This window comes from Electrona antarctica (genome assembly GCF_951216825.1).
Source record: "Electrona antarctica genome assembly, chromosome: 7".
NCBI lineage: Eukaryota > Metazoa > Chordata > Actinopteri > Myctophiformes > Myctophidae > Electrona > Electrona antarctica.
Genome location: NC_136812.1, coordinates 10,666,070 through 10,684,538, shown reverse-complemented (window position 1 = coordinate 10,684,538; position 18,469 = coordinate 10,666,070). Strand labels below are relative to the sequence as shown.

Below are 18,469 nucleotides of genomic sequence, written 5' to 3'. Positions count from 1 at the left end.
ATCTCAATGTAAAATTGTCTATGTTGCCCAAAAAAAGAAAACTTCACACCCGTGTGAAGCGAGGGGCGCTCTTGTCGTCGTACATCATCCAATACAAAATGAATATACTTCTTCATTAATGAATTTGTCAACTTATGTTATCTTTTAACCATGATACAATGTTTTTTGAAAAACTCGTCTTTTCACCATGAACATGTAAGATGACAACTGAATGTATGTGATTGGTTAGCCGATTTGCTCGTCTACATATGACGTAAATTCTCCTTTCATTGTCAATGGCAAATGCGAGACGTGACGGGACGAAAAGCTGTATATAGGAGGGGCTAGCGCCCCTCACAAAAGTATGCCACGAGAGTGGTAGCTAACAGTATTACAGCCTCTTGATTGATTGATTGAATACTTTATTAACAGCTTGCATGGACAAGTACAGTACAGTACAGTACAGTACAGTACAGTACAGTACAGTGCAGTGCAGTGCAGTACAGTACAGTACAGTACAGTACAGTACAGTACAGTGCAGTACAGTGCAGTACAGTACAGTACAGCACAGTGTCTACAAGGTCTGCTAAAAGGATGTGTCCAAGAAAGCCGCCTTTGTTATACTAGAGCGGTGCCCGTTGTAGCCTCTACAGCGGTGCCCGTTGGAGCCTCTACAGCGGTGCCCGTTGGAGCCTCTACAGCGGTGCCCGTTGGGCCTCTACAGTGGTGCCCGTGGGGCCTCTACAGCGGTGCCCGTTGGGCCTCTACAGCGGTGCCCGTTGGAGCCTCTACAGCGGTGCCCGTTGGAGCCTCTACAGCGGTGCCCGTTGGAGCCTCTACAGCGGTGCCCGTTGGAGCCTCTACAGCGGTGCCCGTTGGAGCCTCTACAGCGGTGCCCATTGGAGCCTCTACAGCGGTGCCCGTTGGAGCCTCTACAGTGGTGCCCGTGGGGCCTCTACAGCGGTGCCCGTTGGAGCCTCTACAGCGGTGCCCGTTGGAGCCTCTACAGCGGTGCCCATTGGAGCCTCTACAGCGGTGCCCGTTGGAGCCTCTACAGCGGTGCCCATTGGGGCCTCTACAGCGGTGCCCGTTGGAGCCTCTACAGCGGTGCCCGTTGGGCCTCTACAGCGGTGCCCGTTGGGGCCTCTACAGTGGTGCCCGTGGGGCCTCTACAGTGGTGCCTGTTGGAGCCTCTACAGCGGTGCCCGTTGGAGCCTCTACAGCGGTGCCCGTTGGAGCCTCTACAGCGGTGCCTGTTGGAGCCTCTACAGCGGTGCCCGTTGGAGCCTCTACAGCGGTGCCCGTTGGAACCTCTACAGCGGTGCCCGTTGGAGCCTCTACAGCGGTGCCCGTTGGAGCCTCTACAGCGGTGCCCGTTGGAGCCTCTACAGCGGTGCCTGTTGGAGCCTCTACAGCGGTGCCCGTTGGAGCCTCTACAGCGGTGCCCGTTGGAACCTCTACAGCGGTGCCCGTTGGAGCCTCTACAGCGGTGCCCGTTGGAGCCTCTACAGCGGTGCCCGTTGGAGCCTCTACAGCGGTGCCCGTTGGAGCCTCTACAGCGGTGCCCATTGGAGCCTCTACAGCGGTGCCCGTTGGAACCTCTACAGCGGTGCCCGTTGGAGCCTCTACAGCGGTGCCCATTGGAGCCTCTACAGCGGTGCCCGTTGGAGCCTCTACAGCGGTGCCCGTTGGAGCCTCTACAGCGGTGCCTGTTGGGCACTGGCCTACAAATGCATGCTCCACCCAGATATTATGTCTGTGTCCATTTTATGCCCATATATGGAGTATATGGGCGTATTTGGGAGTATGGGAGTGTCAGGCATGCCCAAATATGGAGTCTATGCAGACGTCAGAATGATGTCAGAACAGGCCAGCTCCATATGGACACATGGGAAGGGGCCCTGTCCAGAGGCCTCTTGTGCTGCAGGTTCTGCTGTTCTGCGCTTGCGCAGTGACATCTCTGGATCACAGAACACGCAGCCATAGAGTAAGACAGAGTTACGACAACTCCGCTCACTTCATGGGGCCAGTCCAATGGCGGCTCTTATATTGGCGATAATGGCGAATAGGGACACCGCAGGTTTACGGAATGCCGAGTACATGATGAACCCTTAGAGTATGGATGAACCACGTGACCGCTGCCCCCTCAATGTGCAACTCTGTCTACACTCTAAAAGCCAAAATCCAATACCCAAACCTCACACTCGGTCACTCCAGCATGGCGGTGTTACGGGGAGATTGGTGCCTGCCGAAATATGTGACCATCTTGTGGAGTTCACATAATGTACATGGAGGTTTTTTAAATACGTGGCCTAAATGCCGCTAGGTTGGACTCTGCTAATAAACAAACTTTTATGTTCAGACACTGACGTTACATGATGTCTATACGATTGTCACATATTTCAGCAGCAGGTCACCAATTTCACTGTCACACCGCCATGCTGGAGTGACCGAGTGTGAGTGAGAAATTGATTGATTGATTGAAATATACTAACAGTTTGCAGAATTACAGTATATTTCAAGCACAAGTGAGAGGAGAGGACTGTAGGCCAAGACAAAACACTTATCATTTTCCCATGTTTTATTCCCCTTGCGTTAGAGCAGTCATTGCGATGACCCGTCACACAGTGATTGGTGGGGGCGTAATTGCAGGTTGACAGGATTTACTTCTCGGTCCATATTGTGTTGGATTGGCACTTCACAAACAGTCATACAAGCCACCACTATGTGCATATAAATTCATATACAATACAAAGACCACTGTATTCATTTCCACATGGCATCGTCTAAAATGTACAAAAATGGCATACAAATACCACATATCAAAAATAACATGCTCTATGTCTGTATGTCCGTCCGTCTCTCTCTCTCTCTCTCTCTCCCCTTTTCCACCAGGGTTGAACCGGTTCCGATCTTTTTTCCTGCCTAGTTTTGGACGAAATTGATTACCTAAAAGTTGGTTCAGAACTGGAACCAAAAAAGTACTTCTTCTTGCCGTGAAGTGGGAACCAAATTGGGCGTGTCACTCTTCAGGTTGGAAGATGCACATGTGATATAAACCATCATAAAAAATAAAGAACGGAACCAGCTCTAGAACCAAAGTTATTTTGGTGAAGAAGGGGCCTCTGTGTGTGCAGTAAGGCTTTTGGGTTTCATTCATGCCATGCAGGTGGAACTCGATAACAGAATTCTGCTCTCCAGGTGTGAGACATTTACTTGTCATGTACTACTAAGTAGACTCGTGTCATGTACTACAGTGAATGTACATCACAATATGTGAAGACAATGGATACACATCATGTACAGCAGGGGTAGCAACCTTTGGCACCGGGGCCAACACTGGTACAAAGGACTGATCACTGGCATGATGGTGAGAGGATCTTTGGTTTATAAAAAAATGAAGTCCCTCACATTTGTATGTAAATTACATCCTGCATGTATAATTATTTCTACATTCATTAAAACTCTGAACTCTGACTGGGGAGGGAGTCTGGGAGACTAATGATCATTATAACAATGTGAAACACATATTTAAAAAGAAGGGAAAAGGTTATATTTGTGGATATTGATATTAATGTTGACTGACTATCTAGAAAATAAAAACATGGCACTTGGCTTCAAAAAGATTGCAGAAACCTGATGTGCACATTATTGGCAATGCAATCTTCATTGACATTTGATCTAAACGTTAGGCTGCCTTGGTTAAGGAAGATGGCTGGGAGAAGATGTCCAGAGAAATAATTTAATTTTAAATGTCCTATAAGAGGCTATTATCTCTGCTATACTCAATTGTAAATAAGGGAAGGTTCCAACAACACCTCTACCAACAAAAACCTCCCGTTCACAAATATTCGGAATCTGGTTTTGAATAAGAGCAAGCTAGCGCACTTCTCAAACATGCATTTCTTCATTTCTCTTCTATAAGTCTCTCCATTTCATTGACATAATCGTCATGCTGACAGGAATGCTGACATAAAGGCCAGTGCTTACTGCACTGGCCCCCGCGCCGGGCGAACGTCCGCTTGGCCTTGACCACCATGGCCTGCGTCCCGTGGTTGAAGAGCTTCACCAGGTAGGCTGAGCGGGAGAGCAGAGGCGAGCTGAACGGAGATGACTCGGCCGAGGAGCAGGTGTCGCTCTCCCCGCCGCTGAAATAGCTGATGTGGGAGGAGCCGCAGTCGGCCGGAGTGAGGTGCGTGCCGACCTCGCCGCTCCGGCCGGGGGTCTTCCTCTTGGAGTTGGGTGAGGTCACGGGACTGGTGAGGTCGCAGTGGAACAGCGACTCCTTGCGCCGGGTGAAGGGGCTTTTCTTCAGCATGGCGAAGCCGTAGGAGGTCTGTGTCTTTGGGACGTACGGCAGCAACATGGCCGTCTGCGACTGGGGGTCCGCGTTGGTGTCCCCCGTTGGTGTCCCCCGCCACCACGCCTCCGCGCTCTCGATCTGGAACATTGTCCCGTCGGGATTGTCCAAGTGGGACTCGTGGTGAGGGATTTAGTGAATTTCTGCAATCAAAAACACAGAGGGGAAGAGTTACTCCCAAGTAATTAACATTCCCTGCCGTTGACGGAGATATCCGTCAGGTCTTTCTTATCAAAATCTTTTTATTCAAGTTTTCAATGTTTTTTAAACAGAAGCCCAGGGGCAAGCATAAATGTCATTAAGTGACAAGTTATGGGAAAATTAACAACATAATCGAATAAGAGTATATAGCCTTCAGTAGTTAAGTTTAATCAGTTATACGAAACATTAGGTCAGGCCGCTTTAAGTGTTGGACAGTTGGAAAGCTCAGAAAATAAATAAATAATAATAATCATGAAAAATGATTGTAGCAGATAGTATTTGTTGTGGTTTGGTGTTAGCCGAAGCATGGGCACGGCACACTATGCAGTTTGTGTAAGTAAGTAGCCTGGCCGAGCCATGACATGAAAACTGCCTATATATGATATTTCATAGGTGTGGAAATGTGTTTCAAATTCAAAATAGCCTATAGGCTATACTTTATCTCCGTTGATGAAAGGTCGCGATTGGACGGGCATGGCATGGCATGCTGTTTGTTTAGCATATTAGACAGTTCAAATTATTACAAAAAGACAAAAAGATATTTCTGCCGCAGGCAGTATATAGACTAGGCTAATAGTTCTTTAAATGGACACCTATAATAATAATAGGCGGCACAATCGCCTAAGTAGAAGAAGAAGAACTTATAAAGTTAGGTATATCCTATATAAAAATGCTACGCTATATGAATGCAAATTAAGGGAAGCTGCGCAAAAGTCAATTTCCAAATCAGTTAAAATTAAATATCCACGGCGAAAGGGGCGGGAAAAGAACTGCAAAAAAAGAAAAGTAAAGGAGAAAAAAATGCAATGAAGACACCTATATATAAGGTTTCAGAAAATACTTACAACGTCGACGTTGTAACTGCGCACTTTCTCCCCTGCTCTCCTCCTCCTCCGTAACAACAGGTGTTTTGTCCTCGGCTTGTCGAGAAGCTCACTGATGTTCTTTCCACTGCGCTTCACTCCGCGCGCCCTCAGATGTACTCTTGGAGAGCTAGTGATGGCTTTTATAGAGTCCCTAGGCTTATTTCTTATTTCAACTGAACAGAACCAGCTGCTGAGCAGACAATGGAACTGTCTGTATAATCCAATCAATTAACACGTCATTCTTTGTTCTTTCTTCAGGCTTTAAAAGGCACAGTGGTTTCCATGGAGACTTTGTGATGGCAACAAATACATTTGTATCTATCTGCCCAAAAACAAGAATTGATTCAAATCAATTAATTACCAGCTGATTACAATCTTCAGCATTGTGCTATTATCTGAAATGTATATATCTGTGTCTGTTTGTGTGTGTGTGTAAACAACAACAGGATCTGTCCAGGTGAGTGTAGCCTAGTACAAAATGGAACCAAAGGACCCTAGAACAAACTCTGAGACTGTCCAAATGGACTGTTATAGGCTCATTTGGTTGTCCTTATTGGCTTCTAGGAGAAAAACAAGACACTTCACTAATGTGATGTCCTTTCGAAAACTACACAATTACTGTTGCAAACAACTACTACCTCTGTCGATAACTGCACTGGGTACATATCAATATTTGAATGTAAATTTGATCAAGACATCTGCCGTCCATGTGTGTGGCTGTAGGGGGCTCTATGGCTGGGTGGAAGTTGTATTCCTCTAATAATTGTTTTAGTGGATGGTGTGGGTTTTGTTTTTGAGAGAAATTAAGATCGCCCATTAGAATGTGTGATTTCGAATTGTGTTGGATGAAGTTGGTTAATGTGTGTAAGAATTGTTCATGACTGTTGCTCTATATACATTGGTGACTATCAAGTCATTAGAGGAAATGGAGGTTATTTGGAATGTGTTGTCTGTAGCTTGATTTAACAGACCGAAAACAAATTAGAGGGAACATTGCCGCGGACCACCGCACCAACCACCGCAGGGACCCCCCTTATATTCAATCAATTCAATTCAAGAATTGATTCAATATGAATAATAACCAGCAGCTTCCGTATAGATGTGTGTTTAATATAAGGGGGGTCCCTGCGGAGGTTGGTGCGGTGGTTCGCGGCAATGTTCCCTCTAATTTGTTTTCGGTCTGAGTAAACACTCAAACCTCCTGAGCAGGCATCAGCAACTGCTGAGCAAACATACATCACATTGACACCAATTAGCCCAACATGAGAGAATGCGAAGTGAGCGCCCCACACTTCACACAGGTGTGATTTTTTTTGGTAATATCAAGGTGGTAGGCTAGCAATTTTAGGAGCCTTTTCAGGCTGTGAGCCGCCAAAGTAATCATATTTGAACTGGGGACCCCCCACCCAGACAAGCAACAGAATGGTTCCACAGATAAATGTTGTGAAATAGCAGATGTCCAAGGTCGTTGTGAACTTGTGGATTGGCTATTTGCACAATTGTTGCCCCTGTCTTATATAATAATAGGGCTGTCAATCGATTCAAATATGTAATCGCGATTAATCACATGATTGTCCATAGTTAATCGCAAATTAATCACATATTTGTATCCGTTCTAAATATACCGTAAAGCAGTGGTTGTCAAGATGTTTCATATCAAGGCCCATTATTTATTCTGCATTTGAGCCACGGACCACCATTTGATGACATTTAGCCTTCCAGACCCAAACTAAAGAACTGTATTGATGTTGGTAGGAGAGATAACAGGCCAATGTTGATAAAATTAATTTTGCTACATTCTCAAATTGTGTAGAAGTAATGCAGATGTTTAACAATTTTTCAACTGTTGAGAGTTTGAAATTGAACCAAATGGACCCACTTGGTTTAATTGTACTCGCAAGAGTTAAAGATCTCTAAGGGTTCATTTGGTTACCAAGTCTCCATCATGTAGCTGGGGACCACCTGGAACCCCCTCAAGGACCACTGGTGGTCCCCAGACCACAGGTTCAGAACCACTGCTTTAGTGCTTTTCAAAATACTCTTATCAACATGGGAGAATGCTTTTTTTTTTGCAAATGCCATGGAAGAGGGCAGAAAATCTCAAAGCATAAACTCCACACACACGCTGCGTGCACTCCCAGACGAGACCCCTCCGCTCCGCCTGCCTCTCTCTCCTGCAAGCACGCACACACACAGGCTGTCAACATTAGCTTTAGCAGGCATTAGCATGGTGCAAAAGTAACTGCTGTGTTTGTCTCCCGAAACTGTTCAGTTCAGCCTGCATGAACAGCGCTCGAGCGCTCGGTTTCTGCCCCCTCAATGTCGTAACTCTTCTATGAGTTGGCTCTGGGTCAAACCACCGCGATGGCAAATGGCTGTGAATGTGCGTGGCAATGGAATTGGCCAATGCGAACTCTATAATCGTAATACTTTGGCACAAACCAACTATTGGCGAAGAACAATATTGATGTAACTAAGAGTTTCGATGAGTTAGCTATATTTTATATACAGAGATTTAGAAGGAATAAGCGAAATCGTGAGGCGACAATTCCTCCTCCTCCGCTGTTTCTCTTCTCCTGAGGAGATCACAGTGGGCGGTGGCTTCCAGGCGTGTGTGTGTGTGTGTGTGTGTGTGTGTGAGTGTGAGTGTGAGTGTGAGTGTGCGTGTGCGTGTGTGTGCGTGTGCGTGTGCGTGTGTGTCTGAGCCAATGGCGCGAGGGGAGGCAGTGTTGGCAGGTCCGCGAATTATAAGCGAGTTGGAGTGTGTGTAAGTAGTGTGTTGAAAGGTGTTTTTTGTGGGCTTTTGAAATATGCAGACTTGGCAACACTCAGCAAGAAGTACTCGGCAGTATGGTTGCCAGTGTTGCCAACTGTCGTGACAGAAATAAGCTAAGCAGCCTCCACGTTAGGCTGGAAATATGCAGGCTGGAAATATGCAGACTTGGCAACACTCAGCAAGAAGTACTCGGCAGTATGGTTGCCAGTGTTGCCAACTGTCGTGACAGAAATAAGCTAAGCAGCCTCCACGTTAGGCTGGAAATATGCAGGCTGGAAATATGCAGACTTGGCTGGAAATATGCAGACTTGGCAACACTCAGCAGAATGATCTACCAGTCGACTACCAGTGTGGATCTAGTGTTGCAAGTTTCCCATGCTAATACTGACCTGCCGATTCTTCGAATCAGCTGGTAAAAATCTAGACTATTTGACATTCAATGTTCTTTTTCCACAAATGAGTCTTGAAAAATGGGGGTCGTCTTATAATCAGAGTCGTCTGCACAATACAGTACTAGGCGCGTCGGTCGCTGCCCGTCTGAAATGGCCCTAATGTTGCGTTCACACTGGCAGATGCAAAAGATACAAAGATGCAAAGCTACACAGCGTATTTGTATCTTTGTAGCTGAAGTTGAAACCAGCTCAACGTTTTTTGTAGCTTTGTTGTAGCTTTTGCAGCAGCTACAAACATCAGATGTATCTTCATGTCGCTGGCTTCCATTGAAAATGAATGGTAGACTGTATCTTTGCATCTGCCTGTGTGAACGCAGCATTAGAAAGCCTTTACTCAAATACAAAATCTGGAAAGTAGCTTTAGAGTAGACCCACATTTTAGCTAAGCTAGGCTTAGGTAGGCCATGTTAGCTTTTCTTTCATTCTTTTACCATTTCATTCAGATTTATTTAACGCTATAGATTAGAATTACTATACTGTCCTCCTGAAATAATTTTATTCTCAAACTAAATTGATTTGTATGAAACTTTTGCCCTATGTGACATTTGTGAGAATCTAATCAATACATCATCTGCGTTTGGAGGGTGTCCTGTATTGACACAAAATGATGACACTATTAACAGATGAAATAAACACTGTGGAATATGATAATTTAAGGCTAAAATGTGCAGTGAGTATACTTTATGGTAATCTACATATTTCCCTTCCTCTTCGGGAAGGGACACCCCTTCCCATCAGGCTTGATGTACTTTGCTGGCCATGGTTATGAGAACTTTGGCAACAGCTTCATGGTACCTATCGATGCCCCTGCCGCATACACGTCTGAACACTGCCTCTGTGTGCAGAGTGTACTTCAGAGGATGCAGGAGAGAGAGACTGGACTCAACGTCTTCCTATTGGACATGTGTCGCAAAAGGTATTATTATGAATGTTCTTAAGTTGTAAATGAAGCCTTACATATTCCTAACATATATGCTAACTGTAGATAAGGCTTTGTTGAACAAAAAATGATACATTTTGTTCATTCTCTTCATTAGGAACCTAAACGATGACGTCGCTACTCAATCGCGGCCACTGAAAGTGACAGCCAACATAGTGTTTGGATATGCTACGTAAGTCATTGATCCCCTGAGACATGACTCCACACTAAGGCTGCAAGATATATCGAATATATCGGTGTTTAATTAACTACAATAAGCATGTGTGTTATTTGTAATGTTAGAAATAATTGTAAACAGCTCTCTGAATACAGACCATAAATGTAAATTTTGCCTGCGTCTGCCACCTCGGAGAGAGGACCCTCTCCCAATGATGTGTATTCGTTCCGTGGTCATGGATGTCTGTCGAGTGTTGACTTCATGGGTCCCCCCACCCCGCGTGGGGAGAGGGGACCTCCGCGTGGGGGTGGGGTGGGGGTGGGGGGGGCACACTGTAGCACTACAATAAACAGGGCGAGGCGCCCCTGCGCACACACTGTGCTGCATGGTAGGGAGCCAGTGAAATACTCTCTCATTTACCATACACAAAGGAAGATATTACTCAGAGTACTTCTCTAAAACACATTAGAGAAAAATGAAATGTCTTGTTTACTGTATTGATATTCAGGTGTGTGGATGCAGAAGCGTATGAGGAGGTGCAAAGAGACGACCTGTCCAACGGTAGTATCTTCATAAGCTTCCTCAAACAACGTCTCAGAGAGGATGAGAAGGTCACCGTCATGCTAGACAGGGTGGCTGAAGGTGTGTTCTACAATATCTATTTCTTCACAGAATGTGTGTGTGTGGGTGTGCATGTGTGTGTGTGTGTGTGTGTGTGCGTGTGTGCGTGTGTGTGTGTGTGTGTGTGTGTGTGTGTGTGTGTGTGTGCGTGTGTGCGCGTGTGTGCGTGTGTGTGTGCGTGCACGTGTGCGCATGCGTGTGTCCGACCCTTTGGTTTCAAACTTGGCATGTGTGTCACATAAGCATGCACTGTGTATAATGTATTAAGTGCCCAAGTGGACACACGCAAATAAATCGTTTTTTTCTTTTCTTCACTTTTACCAGACATGGGTCAGTGTAAAATCATGCGAGGGAGGCAGGCTCTGGAGCTACGCAGCAATCTGTCTGAGCGACGGACACTCGCTGACCGGATACGGAACTCTGACTGTCCTGCAGCCACGTCGGCACGAAACCTTCAGTGGTCCATCGCACATGGTACTGTTTAAACCTGCAGTGGTCCATCGCACATGGTACTGTTTTAACCTCCAGTGGTCCATCACACATGGTACTGTTTAAACCTCCAGTGGTCCATCACACATGGTACTGTTTAAACCTGCAGTGGTCCATCACACATGGTACTGTTTAAACCTGCAGTGGTCCATCACACATGGTACTGTTTTAAACCTCCAGTGGTCCATCGCACATGGTACTGTTTTAAACCTCCAGTGGTCCATCACACATGGTACTGTTTAAACCTGCAGTGGTCCATCGCACATGGTACTGTTTTAAACCTCCAGTGGTCCATCACACATGGTACTGTTTAAACCTCCAGTGGTCCATCGCACATGGTAATGTTTAAACCTCCAGTGGTCCATCACACATGGTACTGTTTAAACCTGCAGTGGTCCATCACACATGGTACTGTTTAAACCTGCAGTGGTCCATCACACATGGTACTGTTTAAACCTCCAGTGGTCCATCACACATGGTACTGTTTAAACCTCCAGTGGTCCATCGCACATGGTACTGTTCAAACCTGCAGTGGTCCATCACACATGGTACTGTTTAAACCTCCAGTGGTCCATCGCACATGGTACTGTTTAAACCTCCAGTGGTCCATCGCACATGGTACTGTTTTAAACCTCCAGTGGTCCATCACACATGGTACTGTTCAAACCTGCAGTGGTCCATCACACATGGTACTGTTTAAACCTTCAGTGGTCCATCGCACATGGTACTGTTTAAACCTCCAGTGGTCCATCGCACATGGTACTGTTTTAAACCTCCAGTGGTCCATCACACATGGTACTGTTCAAACCTGCAGTGGTCCATCACACATGGTACTGTTTAAACCTCCAGTGGTCCATCACACATGGTACTGTTTAAACCTCCAGTGGTCCATCACACATGGTACTGTTTAAACCTCCAGTGGTCCATCACACATGGTACTGTTTAAACCTCCAGTGGTCCATCACACATGGTACTGTTCAAACCTCCAGTGGTCCATCACACATGGTACTGTTTAAACCTCCAGTGGTCCATCACACATGGTACTGTTTAAACCTCCAGTGGTCCATCACACATGGTACTGTTTAAACCTGCAGTGGTCCATCACACATGGTACTGTTTAAACCTCCAGTGGTCCATCACACTTCCCAAAATGACTTTCAAACTAGGACGGGTATGGCCTGGACCGACAAGCCAATTCTACTCTATGGCTCCGAGACATGGACACTTTCAAAGAAATTAGAGAAACGGCTGGATGGCACTCTATCTCTGTTGGAAGAGCCACCCATCGACTTCTCTAATATACGGCAACCTTCCCCATGTTTCTTCACTAGTCCAGAAGAACACAGTTTGCTGGCCACTGTTACAGAGCTGATCACGAGGTTATATCTTCCCTTCTCCTCTGGAATCTTGCCTCAAAGCAGACCAGAGGTAGAAAAATGTCATTCCCTGATGTCATCGCTAGGGACACATGCATCAGTAGGCAGGAACTGGGGATGGCAATGAAGGACCGGAAAGTCTGGCGTGGCATTGTGAAATCCATGATCTCAACCGCTGTTGAAAAATGATGATGATGATAATAAGGGGTGAGGCTGATTTTAGTGTGTCACTAAAGCGGTGTATTTATTTACTATTTTGATTGGGCCTTTTGACTCAAAGGCTTTCAGCTTTCAGGAAGAAAATACACAGGGAAGACATCATTTGCTAATTATAATAACCGCACCTGGGGGTCTATTAGAGTAACATTATCTCCATAGACACATACTGTACAAAACTATGGCAGTCTGTCGTTGCATTGTCAAATTGGAGCTTGTGCACGTCTATATGTTATTTGAATTTAGTATAAGGTCTGTGATGATGCCGCACTGAATCAATGCACCCTGTCTCTTCACAGTGCTACCCGAGAGCCGTAGTCTACAGTTTGACTGTGGAGTGAAGGTTCAGCTGGGTTTCGCTGCAGAGTACTCCAACATCATGATAATCTACACGCGGATACTGGATAAGCCCAAGAACATCACGTCCTGCTCTGCGCAGCTAACAGACTTCTCTGATGTACGTTGGTTAGCTGAATATGTCCACATATTTCACAGATCATCCTTGTTGATGTGTTGTCATGGCCCAGTGACTTACCTCAAGGTTGTACTTTATTGTTACATCCCGAGTACAGGTACATAAGAATAAAACTTATTTTGGCTTCCTTCAGACAATAAATTAATACATCAGCATAACAACAGTAGAATAATGATACAAAAAATAATTCAGTATACCTTTCTAGCACTTTGGGGCATAAACAGGTTTAGCCCCTGTAATATATAATGCTCTATATTATATAGACTATATCTATTCGTATTCATACAATGTATGTTGCATATATAATGCTCTATAATAGAGCATTATATGTAACATACATTGTTACATATATGTTACATATCAGGCCGTGACCGGAGACAATGTTTTCGTGTGTGTGTGTGTGTGTGTGTGTGTGTGTGTGTGTGTGTGTGTGTGTGTGTGTGTGTGTGTGTGTGTGTGTGTGTGTGTGTGTGTGTGTGTGTGTGTGTGTGTGTGTGACACATCTGTCTGTCTGTGAGCAGCTACCAATCAGCGTGAAACTTTGCACGCACACTCCCTGGAGACCAAATATTTCACATTGGTCTGTTATAGCGCCACCTTGAGGCATTTTTCTTTCTTTTTTTGTAAAACCCTTTTTTGAGCAGCGCTAGTTGCTCCAATGTGTGGCTTTGTGTGTGAACGCAGCTCCTGATTACTGTGAAACTTTGAACCCACACTCACAGTTGAGGTTTTTTTTTACATCAACCTCATGGTGGCGCTACAACAACAACAACCCACTTTAACATTTTGGCCAATAACTCTTGAACCGTAGCTCATACAATACATTTTCCCCTGGATTCCTTGGATTCTCACTCTCCATATAGACCCCGGCCACTTTAGAAATAATAACATGAAGTGCTTTGGCAGGGTCCAGCTGTTGACCTGAAGAAGAGCAACCAGGAGAGCTTGGCTGAAGCAGGCAGTTTCTGTCTGTTGACCATGGTGGACCTGCCGTCACCAGACGTCCCCAGCCTCTACACTCGCCTCCACAGCCTGCAGAGACTCAAGGTTAGTCTTCCATGTTTGACTATCTGCTCTGTGTGCACGCACTATTTTTACAAGGATATACAGGTAGGAACAAAGACTAAGACATATTCCAACCAATGTGAGTATTTCCTTGAGTTGTGTGACAAATTCCCAATCCTGGAGTTGTCGGAAAGTGTCTGTTCATTTAAACTCTTGAGAGTATGCAAATGGAACAAAATGAATCTATCATTTGTACTCTCTCAGAGTTAACACAGAGGATTTCACAGTGTACAAAGGGGCAGTTGGCACCTTTTTACCTACAACAGCATTAGGTTAGCAGGGATAATTATCCCACAAACCAGCTACATACCAGCTTGTGACTGAGGCCTGTCATGTAAAAGCAAAGTACGCTGGCTATATTTTAGCAATATGTAATTGTTATTTGTGTCATCACACATCAAGGAAACATTTTGCTTCCTATTCCCTTTATAGACAGAGCTCACGTTCACCGTTTGTCTTCACTACCGGTACACAAACTTGGACGAGGAAATCCAGGAACAACAAAGCATCTCGGTCGGTAAACCCCTGGTTTCCAAACTCAACCTCCACAAAGCCAGAATGCCCCGCTCCTCTTCCGCGTCTTCCTGTGACCCGGACTCCTTCAACCTTCCTGAGTCGTCGTCCTTCACAGAGGACTTCGAAACAGGCTTGCCCAATTCTGAAACGTCATCTATTGGCTCAGCTTCGACTACGTGGTCATATCATCATCCAGAGGCTGTGAGAGAAACTGACTCCACTGCCTCTGCGACTTCACCTGGGAAACTCAACGTCCCCGAGGAGACCGACAGTCCTGAGTTGTTTGACTCTGATGCTCCCAAACCTCTTACCGCCAACAAGAGCTTGCCTTATAGCCGAGGAGATGACAATAACTACAAGTTTAGTCATGCTTATGATTTTCATTCTAGTTAGAGGGGACACGCTACAATTATGCGCTTTTCACAGCAGACATTTCAACCGGTAAACACAGCTGAAGGTTTTATAATTAATTGTGGGTGTGCTTGATATAGGTGTTGCATGCCAGATTGAAATTTGTATTCACAGTTTGTAGAATGGAATGGGTACAGTTCAAACGAAAGTAATACAAAATCTGGAGGATGAACCAAAAGAAGCACAAAGACTTGTTTACATTAGGGTCCTCCATTTATTTGCCATTGTTAATACCTTCAACTCTGTTTACCTGTCAAAATGGCGGCTGTGATTGAAAAGGGTTCATTCGTCAAACATAATACATTTGGTCTTTTTTTTGGCCTAAAATATTGTCTATATATACATTCATGAATCCACTTGCTGTCAGTATTGATGATTTTCAGTTTTCATGATTCTGAATCCATTCCAAGCTTTATAGTTTTGCACAAAATACACTCCTGGGGCTAAAAACAGCCATAGCCACTTGTCAAAATGTGCCCAAAATGTGCTGACCTCATCACATTTGTGCTGACCTCTTCACATTTGTCATGACGTCTATGGCCGTTTTTTATCCAAGGAGTGTTTTTTGTGCAAAACTAATGCTTGGAATGGATTCAGAATCATGAAAAACCCCTAGTTTTACCCCTACTTAAAGCATAAGGAAAGTTTGACATTTTTGCCTGCCATAGGATGCTAATGGTAGGGTCACAAGAAACCCCTATAAAACATTGCTCAAAATGGTGCATTTATATAGCACCTTTATCCAAGGCGCTTTACATAGATTGTGCATTACATTCACCCATTCACACACTCATTCATACACCGATTGCGGCGGAAGCCATGCAAGGGACCAACCAGCACATCGTGAGCAATTTGGGGTTCAGTGTCTTGCCCAAGGACACTTCGACATGTAGACAGGAGGAGCCGGGATTCGAACCGCCGACCCATGGATCATTGGACGACCTGCTCTACCTCTTGAGCCACAGCCGGTCAGCAAGTGGATTCATGAATGTATATAGACAATATTTTAGGCCAATAAAAAAAGACTATATACCAAATTTCCCACTTTAAACAAAAGAACTATAACTGAAAATAGAAAATGATGATAAATAAAGGGAAAAGCGTAGTATTTTGATAGAGAATGCAGTTCACCTTTACCATTTTGATGATTTTTTTTAACTGTCTATGCATTCATTTGTTGTAAAGTTCATTTGAAGAGTACTCTCAAAATTTAAAAAAAGAAAGAAAATAACAAGTTTTTACAAGATGTTTCTGTGGAGTTTGAGAAAGAGAAAGTTCTTAACCCCTTATTAGTTTGTAGAAACGTGTATGCTAAAGCCTATTGGTATTTGGTACAGACAGACAGTATATTGTTTTGACAACTAATAAAAAATGTATTGACTTCATCCTATGCTTTACCCATCTGTAAAGCAAGTAACTGAAATAGACATATTATATCCTGAATTCCTGATAACATACCTACGTTGTTGTTGTTTGTAGATATCTGAAATTGAATGCTCATGAATGGCAAAATGACATGCTGACATAATTTATCCTAGGAAGAATGCAGTGGTGGAAAAAAAGTACTCCAATGTTTTACTTGAGTTAAAGTATCAATACTGCAATATGGAAATTGTCCGTTACAAGTAAAAGTCTAGAATAAAAAATGTAGTTGATTAAAAGTACAAAAGTATTGGCATCAAAATGTACTTAAAAGTACCATAAGTAAAAGTACTCATGCAGAATGTCTCATTTCAAGTTTAGTCCTTGCCGTGTATGTTGGCAAGGACCACTGGCGTCCCCGGGCTGGACCCCATACGTAACAGGACCACTGGCGTCCCCGGGCTGGACCCCATACGTAACAGGAAGAGACCACTGGCGTCCCCCGGGCTGGACCCCATACGTAACAGGAAGAGACCACTGGCGTCCCCCGGGCTGGACCCCATACGTAACAGGAAGAGACCACTGGCGTCCCCCGGGCTGGACCCCATACGTAACAGGAAGAGACCACTGGCGTCCCCCGGGCTGGACCCCATACGTAACAGGAAGATGAACCCCATACGTAACAGGAAGAGACCACTGGCGTCCCCCGGGCTGGACCCCATACGTAACAGGAAGAGACCACTGGCGTCCCCCGGGCTGGACCCCATACGTAACAGGAAGATGAACCCCATACGTAACAGGAAGAGACCACTGGCTTCCCCCGGGCTGGACCCCATACGTAACAGGAAGAGTGCGAGTGGGAACTAAGGAAAAGTAGACACCTCAATGTAAAATTGTCTATGTTGCCCAAAAAAAGAAAAAATCACACCCGTGTGAAGCGAGGGGCGCTCTTGTCGTCGTACATCATCCAATACAAAATGAATATACTTCTTCATTAATGAATTTGTCAACTTATGTTATCTTTTAACCATGATACAATGTTTTTTGAAAAATTAATCTTTTCACCATGAACATGTAAGATGACAACTGAATGTATGTGATTGGTTAGCCGATTTGCTCGTCTACATATGACGCAAATTTTCCTTTCATTGTCAATGGCATTTAATGTTTGTGTTGCCACAAATTTACGTCATATTTCAGGCACATATGACGTAAATTCTCCTTTCATTGTCAATGGAAAATGCGAGACGTAAAGCTGTATATAGGAGGGGCTAGCGCCCCTCACAAAAGTATGCCACGAGAGTGGTAGCTAACAGTATTACAGCCTCTTGATTGATTGATTGAATACTTTATTAACAGCTTGCATGGACAAGTACAGTACAGTACAGTACAGTACAGTACAGTACAGTACAGTACAGTACAGTACAGTACAGTACAGTACAGTACAGTACAGTACAGCACAGTGTCTACAAGGATGTGTCCAAGAAAGCAGCCTTTGTTATACTAGAGCGGTGCCCATTGGAGCCTCTACAGCGGTGCCCGTTGGAGCCTCTACAGCGGTGCCCATTGGAGCCTCTACAGCGGTGCCTGTTGGAGCCTCTACAGCGGTGCCCGTTGGGCCTCTACAGCGGTGCCCGTTGGGCCTCTACAGCGGTGCCTGTTGGAGCCTCTACAGCGGTGCCCGTTGGGCCTCTACAGCGGTGCCTGTTGGAGCCTCTACAGCGGTGCCTGTTGGAGCCTCTACAGCGGTGCCTGTTGGAGCCTCTACAGCGGTGCCCATTGGAGCCTCTACAGCGGTGCCCATTGGAGCCTCTACAGCGGTGCCCATTGGAGCCTCTACAGCGGTGCCCGTTGGAGCCTCTACAGCGGTGCCCATTGGAGCCTCTACAGCGGTGCCCGTTGGAGCCTCTACAGCGGTGCCCGTTGGACACTGGCCTACAAATGCATGCTCCACCCAGATATTATGTCTGTGTCCCTTTTATGCCCATATATGGAGTATATGGGCGTATTTGGGAGTATGGGAGTGTCAGGCATGCCCAAATATGGAGTCTATGCAGACGTCAGAATGATGTCAGAACAGGCCAGCTCCATATGGACACATGGGAAGGGGCCCTGTCCAGAGGCCTCTTGTGCTGCCGGTTCTGCTGTTCTGCGCTTGCGCAGTGACATATCTGGATCACGGAACACGCAGCCATAGAGTAAGACAG

General features: G+C 45.3%; 1 protein-coding gene across 1 annotated transcript; it reads left to right on the top strand.

The window, feature by feature from the left end:
• Positions 1-9,317: 9,317 nt before the first annotated feature.
• LOC306927370 (mucosa-associated lymphoid tissue lymphoma translocation protein 1 homolog) lies at positions 9,318-15,203 on the top strand (the record flags this gene model as incomplete). Its single annotated transcript, XM_079507081.1, has 7 exons — positions 9,318-9,550; positions 9,672-9,746; positions 10,240-10,373; positions 10,677-10,826; positions 12,733-12,890; positions 13,815-13,955; positions 14,406-15,203. 7 exons carry the CDS (start codon positions 9,318-9,320, stop codon positions 14,880-14,882), a joined length of 1,368 nt encoding a protein of 455 aa, XP_079363207.1. The 3' UTR covers positions 14,883-15,203.
• Positions 15,204-18,469: the final 3,266 nt, after the last annotated feature.